This window comes from Pseudophryne corroboree, chromosome 5 (assembly GCF_028390025.1).
Source record: "Pseudophryne corroboree isolate aPseCor3 chromosome 5, aPseCor3.hap2, whole genome shotgun sequence".
NCBI lineage: Eukaryota > Metazoa > Chordata > Amphibia > Anura > Myobatrachidae > Pseudophryne > Pseudophryne corroboree.
The window spans coordinates 130,021,100-130,035,498 of NC_086448.1; the positions used below are offsets into that span (position 1 = coordinate 130,021,100).

The 14,399-nt window shown below is 44.6% G+C and overlaps 1 protein-coding gene across 6 annotated transcripts in view; it reads left to right on the forward strand.

Moving 5' to 3' along the window:
* The window catches only part of HYCC1 (hyccin PI4KA lipid kinase complex subunit 1), a 191,493-nt gene that overhangs the window by 122,051 nt on the left and 55,043 nt on the right, over positions 1-14,399 (forward strand). For all 6 annotated transcript variants that reach the window (XR_010177620.1, XM_063921716.1, XM_063921715.1 and 3 more), the window contains 2 exons: positions 1,573-1,688; positions 9,511-9,606. Coding sequence is in view for 5 of the 6 variants with exons in the window: in XM_063921716.1 (XP_063777786.1) it covers positions 1,573-1,688; positions 9,511-9,606 (212 nt within the window). In the remaining variant the exon portion in view is untranslated. The remainder of the gene's footprint in view (positions 1-1,572; positions 1,689-9,510; positions 9,607-14,399) is intronic.

A 14,399-nucleotide genomic window follows, 5' to 3' on the forward strand; every position in this document is an offset into this window, starting at 1 on the left:
GCTCATTGGGACCTTCAAAGCAGCAGATATTTTTCTGTACCCTTCCCCAGATTTGTGCCTCGAGACAATCCTGTCTTTGAGGTCTACGGACAATTCCTTTTGACTTCATGCTTGGTTTGTGCTCAGACATACACTATCAAGTGTGGGACCTTATATAGACAGGTGTGCGCCTTTCCAAATCATGTCTAATCAACTGAATTTAAGACAAGTGGGCTCCAATCAAGCTGTAGGAACATCTTAAGGATGATCAGTGGAAACAGGATGCACCTGAGCTCAATTTTGAGCTTCATGGCAAAAGCTGTGAACACTTATGTACATGTGATTTCTTTAGCTTTTTAATAAATTAGCAAATTTTTTTCATTTTGACATTATGGGGTATTTTGTGTAGAATTTTGAGGGCAAAAATGATTTTATTCCATTTTGAATAAGGCTGTAACATAACAAAATGTGGAAAGAGTGAAGCGCTGTGAATACTTTCCAGATGCACTGTATTACCTCTTAAGCATGCAGTGTAATCTGCATGTACCACGTGGCACTCTTTGCGGCATTCTGCTAATATCTTTTCAATGTGCGCTCTGCTGATTATTTTCAGCGCGTTCATTCAGAGTTTTTGTTTTGTTTTGGCCGGATGAAAGCAGTAGGTCCCTGTACAGAATTGCAATGGCCTGTAGTGGTAAGAAAAAGAGGAAACGCAAGGCATTTACCTTTTAAATATGAATTGCAAGTATGTCATCTACATTTACGATTGAAAGACAGCAGTGTTCCTTTATTCTGCAATTTTCCCTTTTTGTGCCTTCCTACATTGTAGAATTTCTGTTTGCTTTATTTTGTGCTGAAGGACTAAAAGTATACGTCCTGTGTCCTTCGGCAAGGATGCTAATCATCCATTTAGTAATCTCTAGGTTTGGTTGTGTTAGGTTTTGTGTGGGGTTTTTTATTTTATTTATTTCAGAGTAGCTGGAATGATGAACATTTTTATATCATATAGGTTGAACAAATTCTATATAAGCCCAGTTTGGTGTTTAAAGGTTTGGACAGGAGAGTAATGATGATCTAGTACTTGTTAGCTAAAATTAATTACGTGGGCTATCCCAATAGGCTTGCTAAATGCAAACTTACTATGTAATGGGCCTTTCAAATTGAGCTTTTTCAGCTGAATTAAACTGCATGAGGTTTACAGTATTAAAAGCACACTTTGTCTGTTTAAACTGGAGAATAATTGGCGGTCAGCACACGGAAGGTAAAAATATTGTTTAACGGTAAATAGAGGCGTGTTTTCAGTTTGTTAAATGTTCAACATGTTAATTGACCTCGTCTTCCAGTTCCGAGCAACTTTTCTCTTTGTAATATTTAGAGAGTGGTGAGGTTTAATGATCGGGAACCATGAGTAACTGTAAAAAGCTCCTAATTAATGATCTAACGTTTAGCAGGAGCATAGAGATAATGACGAGGTTTGCTAAATGATGATTAAATACTCTGTGTGCATAAAAGACATTCAAAGCTTTATATTTGTGAAGGTACTCGCCTGCCTCTGTTGTGGGGAATCCTGTAACACGGATATTGTGTCTTTAGCCTTCTAGTATAGGGTCAATGGCGCTTACTGATGGAGCTCTGTCGCAGCATGGCCTCTCCAGGGTCGTGTACAGCGGTCCTCATCCACAGAGAGAGATGTTAACCGCCCAAAACAGGTAAATGTGCAGTTATATCCATTGTATCTGTCCTGAAACCTCCTTAAAGGAGCGCAGTGGTTATTATTCTTCAGAATCAAATGGCTTTCACTTACTTTAGAATAAACACCAGGGGTAAAATTTCATACGAGTCTAGCTGGATTGTTAAAGTGGCAATCATTTACATTGCAAATGTATTTTATTGTACGGTTCTATTTTTATGTAGTGACCTATTTACAGGAATTGGGAAAATGTAGGATTCCGATACCAGTTAATCTACAGTCAATGGGATCCACAAGTAGAAGTGGTTCCCGACACTTAGGCTTCGGCAGTCATTCTGTAAAAACGTTTGCTAGCTGGCTCTGGATAATCATCCATCCCTGCCGATTTCTTTCCCCCAAGCCCCATGCGAATGGCTCAGCCTGCTGGCCTCTTTTCTTTTCTTTTTTTTTTAAGCATGTAATATTTCTGATGCATTCACGGATTATCTTCTGTGTCATATGCTTTGTCTGTATGGATAAGCAAACAGTCTATTTAAATTGGGCTTGGGATGGTGCTTTTCATCTCAGCTGAGCGCAATTTCATGTCCGTGTCAGCACATTGGAGAAGAGCAGCTATCAAAGGCTATTTTAATCTGCATCTATCTGCAGTCATTATGGCAGCAAAACCCTTCAGACAACAAAAGCAATTTATCTTCTGTCTAGCATTTTACTATGAAACCCCCAGCATTTCTATATAAAATCTTAATAACGAAAAATACAGATCTACTACTCCATCATCCTAAACTGTGTGTGTATATGTATTATAGATACATACATACATACATACATACATACATACATACATACATACATACATACATACATACCTACATGTAATATGGACTAGACCAGTGGTCTCCAACCTTAATTGGGGTGTGAGCTACTTTCGGAAAATAAAGCCTCTGAAGGAGCTACCCCCAACGCACGTGCGTTACTGCGAAAGTGGGTGTGGCCTCACAACTACATATACAAATAATGCCTCCCAGCAGTGCCAGATATACAAATAATGCTTCCCAGCAGTGCCAGATACACAAATAATGCCCCCAGCAGTGCCAGATACACAAATAATGCTTCCCAGCAGTGCCATTTAAAATGCCCCCCGCAGTGCCATTTAAAATGCCCCCCGCAGTGCCATTTAAAATGCCCCCCGCAGTGCCAGATAAAATGTTCCCCCGCAGTGTCCGATACAGTGCCCCACACAGTGCTAACCCTTGCTGGCTTTTTCTGCTGCTCCGCCTGTATAAGGGACGGAAGGGGAGGAGAGCGCAGTGCGCGCCTTTCCTGTGAAGTCCGGAGAGCGGCTGCGGTGAGGGTGAAAGAGTCTCTGGCGGCGGCGGGCATTTAAAATATGGTGCCGGTAAGTGAGCCAAACTCGCAGTCCGGCAGCCAATCAGGTGCCGCCACTGCCGGTCCACGAGCTCTGATTGGCTGGCAGCTGGCACCATATTAAAATGAAGGGAGGAGGAGTGACAGCCTAAGCCCGTGCACTCTGTGAGCTACCGAAAATACTACGGCGAGCTACCGGTAGCTCGCGAGCTACGGGTTGGAGATCACTGGACTAGACAAATGCTGGGTCATCTCAGTTCGCCCCTGTCTCATCCCCTACCTGGCGGTGATCTGTGCTGTCCCAGTCACTGCTGGGCATGTGTTAACTATTCTTACAGTGCAGGCTGCTATCAAAAATATATAATAAATAAATATATATTTGTGTGTGTGTGTGTGTGTGTGTGTGTGTATTGCATTAATTATGTTAAAATGAGATATATGAATAGTGTATATAATTGGATATATATGAGCAGTGTATTAATGAAAATGAAAGTGGCGGCTGGTTCGTGTTGTACATGGTTGGGTTCGAGAGACCGGCAGCTAGGATGGCGGCGATCAAAATACCGTTCCTGGCATCCCGACTGTTAAAATCCCAACAAGGGTGAGAATGGAAGCTAACCCTAACCCTATGGACACTGGCTGTTATGACTGCCTCCTGGCAATAAACTTGGTAACTAATACAGGCTGTCACTTTAGCTGAATTTAGTTGGCCTCCACTACACAGTAATTTTGAAGAGGTGGAGAAATCTGGTCCCCCATCGCTTGTAGTCGGAGTCTGAAGAAAATTGAAAAGTTTAAAAAATGTTGCAGTCAATTTGGGTTACTTGGAGAAACAGACTATTCCACAGCATGACCCTCAGAGGCTGACCAATAATTTATTCTCTAAAATCAAAATCTGATTGGTTTTTAAGGGGGTCAATCAGATCTGATTGTAGATGTGCTAACAACGGCCAGCCCCATAACGGTCCGGACGCGCTTCCGTTGTCCGGACCACGCCCTGTGTCAGCGACAACGGCCAGCTCCCCCAACAGTCCGGACGCGCTTCCGTTGTCCGGACCACGCCCTGCCAACTGCGTTCTAACGCCGTTGACACGCCCCCTCCCATCCCGCCTCTGCCTGTCAATCAGGCAGAGGCGATCGCAGCCCAGAGATGCTTTTAGCATCTCACTGGGCTCCCGGGGTGCGCATGCGCAGTCCGGCTGCCTGCGTGTGCGCACACACCATAAAAAAAAATCAGATTTTCAAATGCAGCGATCCAGTCAGAATTACCGCCTATGGGGTATGTTGAATTAGAGTCGGAAAGATGGCAGTTTCCGACTGAAATAGCTCGGAAGGGGTTCCGACCTATTCAAGCCAAGCCACGTGTATTGTCGGAAGCGGGGCCAAACCCGACAGGTTTTAACCCAGTTTCCGACAATGTCAATCCTACTTTAAAAAAATTCGGATTGACACTTTTGGGAACAGGCCAAACTTGTCTGTTTTGGCACGGCATTGAATAGAGAGCTGTCGGGTCCTTTCCGTCGGAAAGGACTCGACAGCAATTAAATATACCCCTAAGTGTGTAAATTGATACTGTTGTGCCAATTCTCTGAGCATTTTGCCTTCCTGTGGGCACTTGACAGTTGGGCTAAATTTTATTGTATAATATTATGTATGCATGCTTGTCCCTCATTGTAATAAGTTTAATGCAGGGTGTCTATTCAGTCATGCTGGCCAGTCTCTTCTATAATCTGCGTATTAATAATTTCTCTGACGTCCTAAGTGGATGCTGGGACTCCGTAAGGACCATGGGGATTAGCGGCTCCGCAGGAGACTGGGCACAACTAAAGAAAGCTTTAGGACTACCTGGTGTGCACTGGCTCCTCCCACTAAGACCCTCCTCCAGACCTCAGTTAGATTCTTGTGCCCGGCTGAGCTGGATGCACACTAGGGGCTCTCCTGAGCTCCTAGAAAGAAAGTATATTTAGGTTTTTTATTTTACAGTGAGATCTGCTGGCAACAGACTCACTGCAGCGAGGGACTAAGGGGAGAAGAAGCGAACCTACCTAACAGGTGGTAGTTTGGGCTTCTTAGGCTACTGGACACCATTAGCTCCAGAGAGATCGACCGCAGGACCCGACCTTGGTGTTCGTTCCCGGAGCCGCGCCGCCGTCCCCCTTACAGAGCCAGAAGCATGAAGAGTCCGGAAAATCGGCGGCAGAAGACTTCGGTCTTCACCAAGGTAGCGCACAGCACTGCAGCTGTGCGCCATTGCTCCTCATGTACACCTCACACTCCGGTCACTGATGGGTGCAGGGCGCTGGGGGGGGGCGCCCTGAGGGCAATATATGACACCTTGGCTGGCAAATCTACATCATATATAGTCCTAGAGGCTATATAGATGTAAAATTATCCCTGCCAGTATTCCAGAAAAAGCGGGAGAAAGTCCGCCGAAAAAGGGGCGGGGCTTCTCCCTCAGCACACTGGCGCCATTTTCTCTTCACAGTGCAGCTGGAAGACAGCTCCCCAGGCTCTCCCCTGTAGTTTTCAGGCTCAAAGGGTTAAAAAGAGAGGGGGAGGCACTAAATTTAGGCGCAATATATGTATACAAGCGGCTATTTGGGGAAAAATCACTCAGTTATAGTGTTAATCCCTGCATTATATAGCGCTCTGGTGTGTGCTGGCATACTCTCGGTCTCCCCAAAGGACTTTGTGGGGTCCTGTCCTCAGTCAGAGCATTCCCTGTGTGTGTACGGTGTGTCGGTACGGCTGTGTCGACATGTTGGATGAGGAAGGTTACGTGGAGGCGGAGCAGAGGCCGATAAATGGGATGTCGCCCCCTGTGGGGCCGACACCAGAGTGGATGGATAGGTGGAAGGTATTAACCGACAGTGTCAACTCCTTACATAAAAGGCTGGATGACGTAACAGCTGTGGGACAGCCGGCTTCTCAGCCCGCGCCTGCCCAGGCGTCTCAAAGGCCATCAGGGGCTCGAAAAACGCCTGTTACCTCAGATGGCAGACACAGATGTCGACACGGAGTCTGACTCCAGTGTCGACGAGGTTGAGACATATACACAATCCACTAGGAACATCCGTTACATGATCGCGGCAATGAAAAATGTGTTACGCATTTTCTGACATGAACCCAAGTACCACATAAAAGGGGTTTTATTTTTGGGGAGAAAAAGCAGCCAGTGTTTTGTTCCCCCATCAGATGAATGAATGAAGTGTGTAAAGAAGCGTGGTTTCCCCCGATAAGAAACTGGTAATTTCTAAAAAGTTACTGATGGCGTACCCTTTCCCGCCAGAGGTTAGGTCACGTTGGGAGATATCCCTTAGGGTGGATAAGGCGCTCACACGTTTGTCAAAAGGTGGCACTGCCGTCTTAGGATACGTCCACCTTGAAGGAACCTGCTGATAAAAAGCAGGAGGCGATCCTGTATTTACACACTCAGGTTATATACTGAAACCTGCAATTGCCTCAGCATAAATAGTGCTGCTGCAGCGTGGTCTGATACCCTGTCAGATAATATTAATACGCTAAGACAGGGATAATATTTTGCTAACATTGAGCATATTTAAGACGTTGTCTTGTATATAAAGGATGCACAGAGGGATATTTGCCGGCTGGCATCCAGAATTAATGCAATGTCCATTCTGCCAGGAGGGTATTGGAAACCCGGCAGTGGACAGGTGATGCTGCCTGTAAAAGGCACATGGAGTTTCTGCCTTATAAGGGAGAGGAATTGTTTGGGGATGGTCTCTGGGACCTCGTATCCACAGCAACAGCTGGGAATAAAATTTTTTTACCTCAGGTTTCCTCACAGCCTAAGAGAGCACCGTATTTTCAGGTACAGTCCTTTCGGCTTCAGAAAAGCAAGCGGGTCAAGGGCGCTTCCTTTCTGCACAGAGACAAGGGAAGAAGGAAAAAAGCCAGCAGCCAGTTCCCAGGATCAAAAATCTTCCCCCGCTTCCTCTGAGTCCACCGCATGACGCTGGGGCTCCACAGGTGGAGACAGGTGCGGTAGGGGCGCGTCTCGGGAACTTCAGGGACCAGTGGGCTTGCCCACAGGTGGATCTCTAGGTTCTGCAAATAGTATCACAGGGATACAGGCTGGAGTTCGAGGCGACTCCCCCTCGCCGTTACCTCACATCAGCCTTGCCTGCTGCCCTCGGAGAAAGGTAGTACTGGCGGCAATTTACAAGCTGTACTTCTTCCAGCAGGTGAAATCAAGGTACCCCTCCTTCAACAAGGCCGGGGTTACTATTCCAAAATGTTGTGGTACCGAAACCAGACGGTTCAGTGAGACCCATTCTAAAATGGAAAGCCTTGAACACTTATATACGAAGGTTCAAGTTCAAAATGGAATCGCTCAGGGCGATTATTGCAAGCCTGGAGAATTTCATGGTATCACTGGACATCTAGGATGATTACCTGCATGTCCCTTTTTACCCTCTTCACCAGGAGTACCTCAATATTGTGGTACAGGATTGTCATTACCAATTCCAGACGTTGCCGTTGGTCTGTCCCCGGCACCGAGGTAATGGCCGAAATAATTATCCCGTACTTGGACGATCTCCTTATAAAGGCGAGGTCCAGGGAGCAGTTGTTCGTTGGAGTAGCACTATCTCGGGAAGTGCTACAACAGCACGGCTGGTTTCTGAATATTCCAAAGTCGCAGCTGGTTCCTACGACGCGTCTACTGTTCCTGGGTATGGTTCTGGACACAGAACAGGATAAAAAGGTTTTCTCCCGGAGGAGAAGTCCAAGGAGTTGTTGTCTCTAGACAGAGACCTCCTAATACGTATACAGGACCTATGGCCTCTGCCGCTCAGACAGGACCTGCTGCAGCAGGGGGCCTGTCTGTTTCAAGACGTACCGCGGCTGCGTTGATGGCATGGCGGTTGAACGCCGGAACCTGAAGGAAAAGAGAATTCCGGAGGAAGTTATCCCTACGCTATTTAAAGCTAGGAAAGAAGTGAACGCAAACCATTATCACCGCATATGGCGAAAATATGTTGCGTACTGTGAGGCCAGGAAGGCCCCAAAGGAGAAATTTCAGCTAGGTCGATTTCTGCACTTCCTACAGTCAGAGGTGACTATGCCTAAAATTGGGTTCCATTAAGGTCCAGATTTCGGCTCTATCGATTTTCTTCCAAAATTGAACTGGCTTCACTGCCTGAAGTTCAGACTTTTGTTAAGGGAGTGCTGCATAGTCAGCCCCCGTTTGTGCCTCCAGTGGCACCATGGGATCTCAACGTGGTGTTGGATTTCCTGAAGTCGCATTGGGTTGAGCCACTTAAATCCGTGGAGCTATAATACCTCACGTGGAAAGTGGTCATTCTGTGGGCCTTGGCGTCGGCCAGGCGTGTATCAGAATTGGCGGCTTTGTCATACAAAAGCCTTTATCTGTTTTTTATATGGATAAGGCGGAATTGAGGACTCGTTCCCAATTCCTTCCTAAGGTGGTATCAGTTTTTCGTGTGAACCAACCTATTGTGGTGCCTGCGGCTACTTGGGACTTGGAGGATTCCAAGTTACTGGATGTAGTCAGGGCCCTGAAAAGTATATGTTTCCAGGACAGCTGGAGTCAGGAAAACTGACTCGCTATTTCTCCTGTATGCACCCAACAAGCTGGGTGCTCCTGCTTCTAAGCAGACGGTTGCTCGCTGGATCTGTAGCACGATTCAACTTGCACATTCTGCGGCTGGACTGCCGCACCCTAAATCTGTAAAAGCCCATTCCACGAGGAAAGGGGCTCTTCTTGGGCGGCTGCCCGAGGGGTCTCGGCTTTACAATTTTGCCGAGCTGTTACTTGGTCGGGTTCAAACACTTTTGCAAGAGTCTACAAGTTTGATACCCTGGCTGAGGAGGACCTAGAGTTTGCTCATTCGGTGCTGCAGAGTCATCCGCACTCTCCCGCCCGTTTGGGAGCTTTGGTATAATCCCCATGGTCCTTACGGAGTCCCAGCATCCACTTAGGACGTCAGAGAAAATAAGATTTTACTCACCGGTAAATCTATTTCTCGTAGTCCGTAGTGGATGCTGGGCGCCCATCCCAAGTGCGGATTGTCTGCAATACTTGTATATAGTTATTGCCTAACTAAAGGGTTATTGTTGAGCCATCTGTTGAGAGGCTCAGTTATATTTCATACTGTTAACTGGGTATTGTATCACGAGTTATACGGTGTGATTGGTGTGGCTGGTATGAGTCTTACCCGGGATTCAAAATCCTTCCTTATTGTGTCAGCTCTTCTGGGCACAGTATCCTAACTGAGGTCTGGAGGAGGGTCTTAGTGGGAGGAGCCAGTGCACATCAGGTAGTCCTAAAGCTTTCTTTAGTTGTGCCCAGTCTCCTGCGGAGCCGCTAATCCCCATGGTCCTTACGGAGTCCCAGCATCCACTACGGACTACGAGAAATAGATTTACCGGTGAGTAAAATCTTATTTTATTGCATTTCAATACTAACAATGTTATATTCCTTTTTTTCCTAGGTTTGAAGTGTTAGCATTTCTCGTACTGTGCTATAATTCTGCCTTAAACTGCATGCCAGCCCTCTCCCTGCGATCCCTATGTCAGATGTCTTCCAGGTAAGAATTTGGTTCTTATGACAGTATTTTGGTCTTGTACGTGCTCCTCCTCTATACTCAATGGCAAATGCATAATAAGTAGAGATGAGCGGGTTCAGATTTAACACCAGTTTGGTTTTATCCGGATTTTTCTTATTGGCTATCCAAAACACGTGACATCCACGAGCCTATTAGATGCCGTTTTGAGATCTGAGTAAAACCGAACCCGCTCATCTCTAATAATGAGTCACAAGAAAGCAGTAGAATCCTTAATGGTAGCCTCTTCTCAGCCCAGGATGAAAACCTTAATCCATTTTGCAAAGATCCAGTTGCAGCATGAAGATTGTGTTTTTATGTACTCGCATACTTTCGTTGGATCTTTTTAAGATGCTCTTAAATGTTCAACACAATATATAAAACACATATTCCTCTTACCGCCTTCTACATATATACCCACTTGAGTGCAAATTGATGTTTTTGTATGGTTGAAAATAAACCTATATTAAAGTTGTTCCTGCCTGTTAGGGACTTGGAGGTTTTAGCTCAAACTTTAATGAGTGTGAAATGATTGTAATCGGAGCTCTCCTATCCTCCATATCCTCTGCACACTACAATACAGCTTGCCGGCACTACTACTGCTGATTTAGGGTTGTCATTCTCTTGAAACACTGTTGCTGCAGTGTGCAAAACAGTTGATCTTAGTGGAGCTTATAAGCCGATGAGGGATGAATGTCTGTTTTTAGCATGTGGCAGCAAAAAGAAAAATATGTTGGCAAAGCAACGGTCTATACAAATTAAATATTGATTGGACTTTATTAATAATGAAATATTATTAATAATAATAATGTGACATGACACTAACATGTATTACAATAATGAATCCATAAGTTTAACAGGAAAAAAAAATTTGAAGAGCCAATTGTCTGAAATGTGTTCATCGTGGCCAGGCTTCAGTTAATGACCCCGGTCTGCATAGCACACAGACTACCAGCTGTGATGATGAGCGGTGGATCGCTTAGAGATGAACCATCTGCAGTAGGATGGGCTGTGTACTGGGTCTCTGTGTAAGCGGTTTATTATGTGCCCTGTGGAAAAAGCACAATTTTATTTTCCAGTATATTTTAGCAGTGTCAGTGATGCTTCATATCGGATAGTGGCTGTGTATTTGGTCTACAATGTATTCTGGCTAAAATGTGAAAAATAAAGGCAAATGTTGTCTCTGTCTGATTCTGGGAAATGATTCTCTGTTTTTGCTAATAATGGTCGTTGGGATCTCACCTTTTATGCAATGGTTACCTAGTCTTAGTCATGCAGTCCTAATAGTATTATTCTATAAGTGTTTAGTGTTCGTTACACAAGGTCCTCACTAGGAATAAAAGGTGAAATAAATACGGTTGGCTGTAAGACTGTAATAAATAAGTTTGAACAAGGTAATTTCTGTACATTCCATATTCAAAGCTATTTTTGCATTTCAGCTCTGTGGTCTTCATAGCATATGGGTTATCTCCTTAATCAGCTGAGATGACCGGAAAATCAAACGACCATATAATGTATTCAGTGTGACCATGCCTTCTCTTTGGGGTCTTGTTCTTTTCTCTTCGTTGAGTGTGTGTAGTGTCATTGTAGTGCTTTTATTATGAGATCTGTATGTGGGTGGCTCCTTGGGTATCTAGTTGCTTCTTCCAAGTAGCAAATATGGGGCATGAGTTTCGGCACTCCTTGGGGTATATGTATCAAGCCTTGGAGAGAGATGAAGCAAAGAGAGAGAGTACCAACCAATCTGCTCATAAATGCCATATTTCAGACTGTGTATGAACAATGACAGGTAGGAGCTGATTAGTTGGTACTTAAAGAATTTGACAGCGGATAAGAACCATGTAGGACCATCTAGTCTGCCTTAAACACATGTACACGCGCACACACTTGGGTTATTTTTTGGGGGGGAGCTAATTAACCTACCAGTATAATTTTGGAATGTGGGAACAAACTAGAGGGCATGGCGAAAACCCACGCAAGCGCGGGGAGAATGTACAAACACCACACAGTTACGGCCGTAGTGGGAATTTATCTCACGATTGCTCACTGTTACACCATCCGTATTGTCTTAAACTACTTTAGCTCTCCAGCGTTTCATACACCTTACTCCTTATCGGTTGCCGAGTATGCTGAGAGGTCACTAACACCTGTATGAATGGTGAGGAAGCTGTTTAATGCTAAGGAAGTGCTCTGATGGAAAGTACTTGTCCACGAATATTTCTAAATCATTTAGCATTGGCCAACCCCAAAAGCCAAAGAGAACCCTACCTATGTAAGACCCTTCTTAGGGTGCTATCTTGGAAAGTTTAGTAGCATAATCTTCTAAGGCTGGGTACACACTGAAGCAATGGGTTGGGTAAGTATACACACTTACCGATTGGTCGGTCAGGACTTCCAGCTGGGCGAACATTTGAATTTGCCCGTCCAGCTGTGACGTGAGCCCCTGCAGCAAGTGTATGGGCGGTCAACAGGTCGCCCGTACACAGAGACATGTGCACCAATATATCTTTAGATATATCAGCCATTGGCTGTGCTGTGTTTTGGCTGTGATATGTCTGTGAAAGACGTAGTTCAGACATTGGGTGTATACATCCTCCAAATGGTTTGCAATATAGCTGCCATTTGCTTAAATGTCAATATATCACTCATGTTTACCTAGCTTTAGTTCTCTTTTAGAGCCTGCTGAGGGGAAGAGACCAGCAAGCTCATTATCCTATTTGTACAGCATGCAATAAATGTTTAGCTGATGATTATGAAGGGGCTTTATGTGTGGATTGTATCCTTCAGTCCAAAGACGCCCTAGCTCAGTCTCTTAAACAAATTAAACCATTAATTTCCTGAGTGGTGACGTCAATGCAGGATAAGTTTGTCGCTAAGAAGGATTTATTTAGTATAAAGAGGTGGGGGGCGATCCAGATCACACAAGTGTGGACATAGATGATGTACGGCCTGGTCCCCCTGTTGCCAGCGGGTTCTTGGGTTCTCCTTATGAAGTATGAACCTATTACCAAATCATTAGCATTGATGACACCCCTTCCCGCATTCTTTCCAAGAGTCCATCTTTGTGGATTGTGAAAGAAAATACAGCCTGTTTCTAGGACACTGGGTTATGAAATCTCATCTGTCCATTTGTTTCCATCATTATTATTCGTTTAATCTTAAGACATTTACTGCTTCTAAGTAGTATGCAGCGCCTAACATTGATACAGCTGAAGCCAGCCTACCTACCTAGACAATAATTACATTAGAAGGTGGAGGAGGTCTATTGACTGTGCAGATGGTAAAGTGGAAAGCTGCTTTAAGAAAAATATACTCTAAAACTTTACTTAAGTCTGGCTAGGCTTCAGTCTCTAAGGAGCTTAGAGTATGGGCAGAGACCCTTTCTAAGATTTCACCCAAGAAAATTAATAGTTAACTTTTTATTTAAAAGCACTAATGAAAAAAATAGTTAATTGCATGCATTTGCCATCCCATCTAAAATTATTGCAGCAGTACCTGCACACTTCCATTTGAGCGTTTTTCTGTTTGGGGGCAAAACTAAACTCTGTGATTAAGAAAGTCCTGTGATAAGGGCCTAATTCAAGGTTGATTGCAAAGGCAAAATCTTCCTCTAATGGGCAAAACCATGTGCACTGCAGGTGGAGCAGATATAACATGTGCAGAGAGAGTTAGATTTGGGTGGGTTATGTTGTTTCTGTGCAGGGTAACTACTGGCTGCTTTATTTTTACACTGCAATTTAGATTTCGGTTTGAATACACCCCACCCAAATCTCTCTCTCTCTCTCTGCACATGTTCTATCTGCCCCACCTGCAGTGCACATGGTTTTGCCCATTAGAGGAAGATTTTGCAGTCAGCCTTGAATTAGGCCCTATATCCAGTCCTTTGCAGCAGGATAGCAGAATTTTCTTCCTCCCGCCAGCACATTGGAAAAGTTCAAAGCTATTGGCCAGAGAAGTTACATTGTTGGTGTTGTCACATATGTGCAGCCTTTTTGTTCCTTCATGAGTAAGGAAAGCAAGCCCGTGCCAAAGGCCTCACAATTACTCTTTGCTAGACTAGTCTTTTTGTAGTGTCCTGCGGGTCGCTGCTTATCAAAGAATACAGATATGGACATGGATGCTCATTACTCAAGATTAATGTGTTTGCAACATCGTAAACCGAAAGTATGAGATCATTTTATACCCAGAGGAAATATCTTGGGGATCTCCTCCGTTCTGTCCTCTTCTATGGACCAGAAGGCATTACAGAACCCTTTACAGAATTTATAGGAGGAAGAAGTAATTTCTCTCGTTTCTCGGACACAAAAAGGCACAAACTTCTACTCTACACTCTCCCTAATCAATCTGAGGTAGCTCACTCAATTAATTTACGTCCGACCTTTCCCCATGTAATGTCTATAATCATTCTTGAAGCAGTAGATACTTTAGAAGGTGCGGAACTCCACGTTCTTACTGTAGCTCAACCTCCTCACTTTCTCAGTCACTCTGCTTGGCTATCTATTTGCAGTCCACGTGTGTCCCATTCAGTACTGTCCCCTTCTCCATTGCCCAGCACTCTTTTAGCAGTCGGAGTACACTTCCAGACTCAGGATAGCCCATGTTCAGGGGCGATTAAAGTAGAGTGTCGGTGTGCAGTCTTAATGCTGGCAATCTCTCTCGCAGGCACATGCGCTGAGGAGACTGGCACAGTTTCTGTCATAAAAGGTGTGGATTACGCACAGAAATGTATCCCAATTTTTATGGTCAAATTGTCAGCCTAATATTTGTAACCAACATAA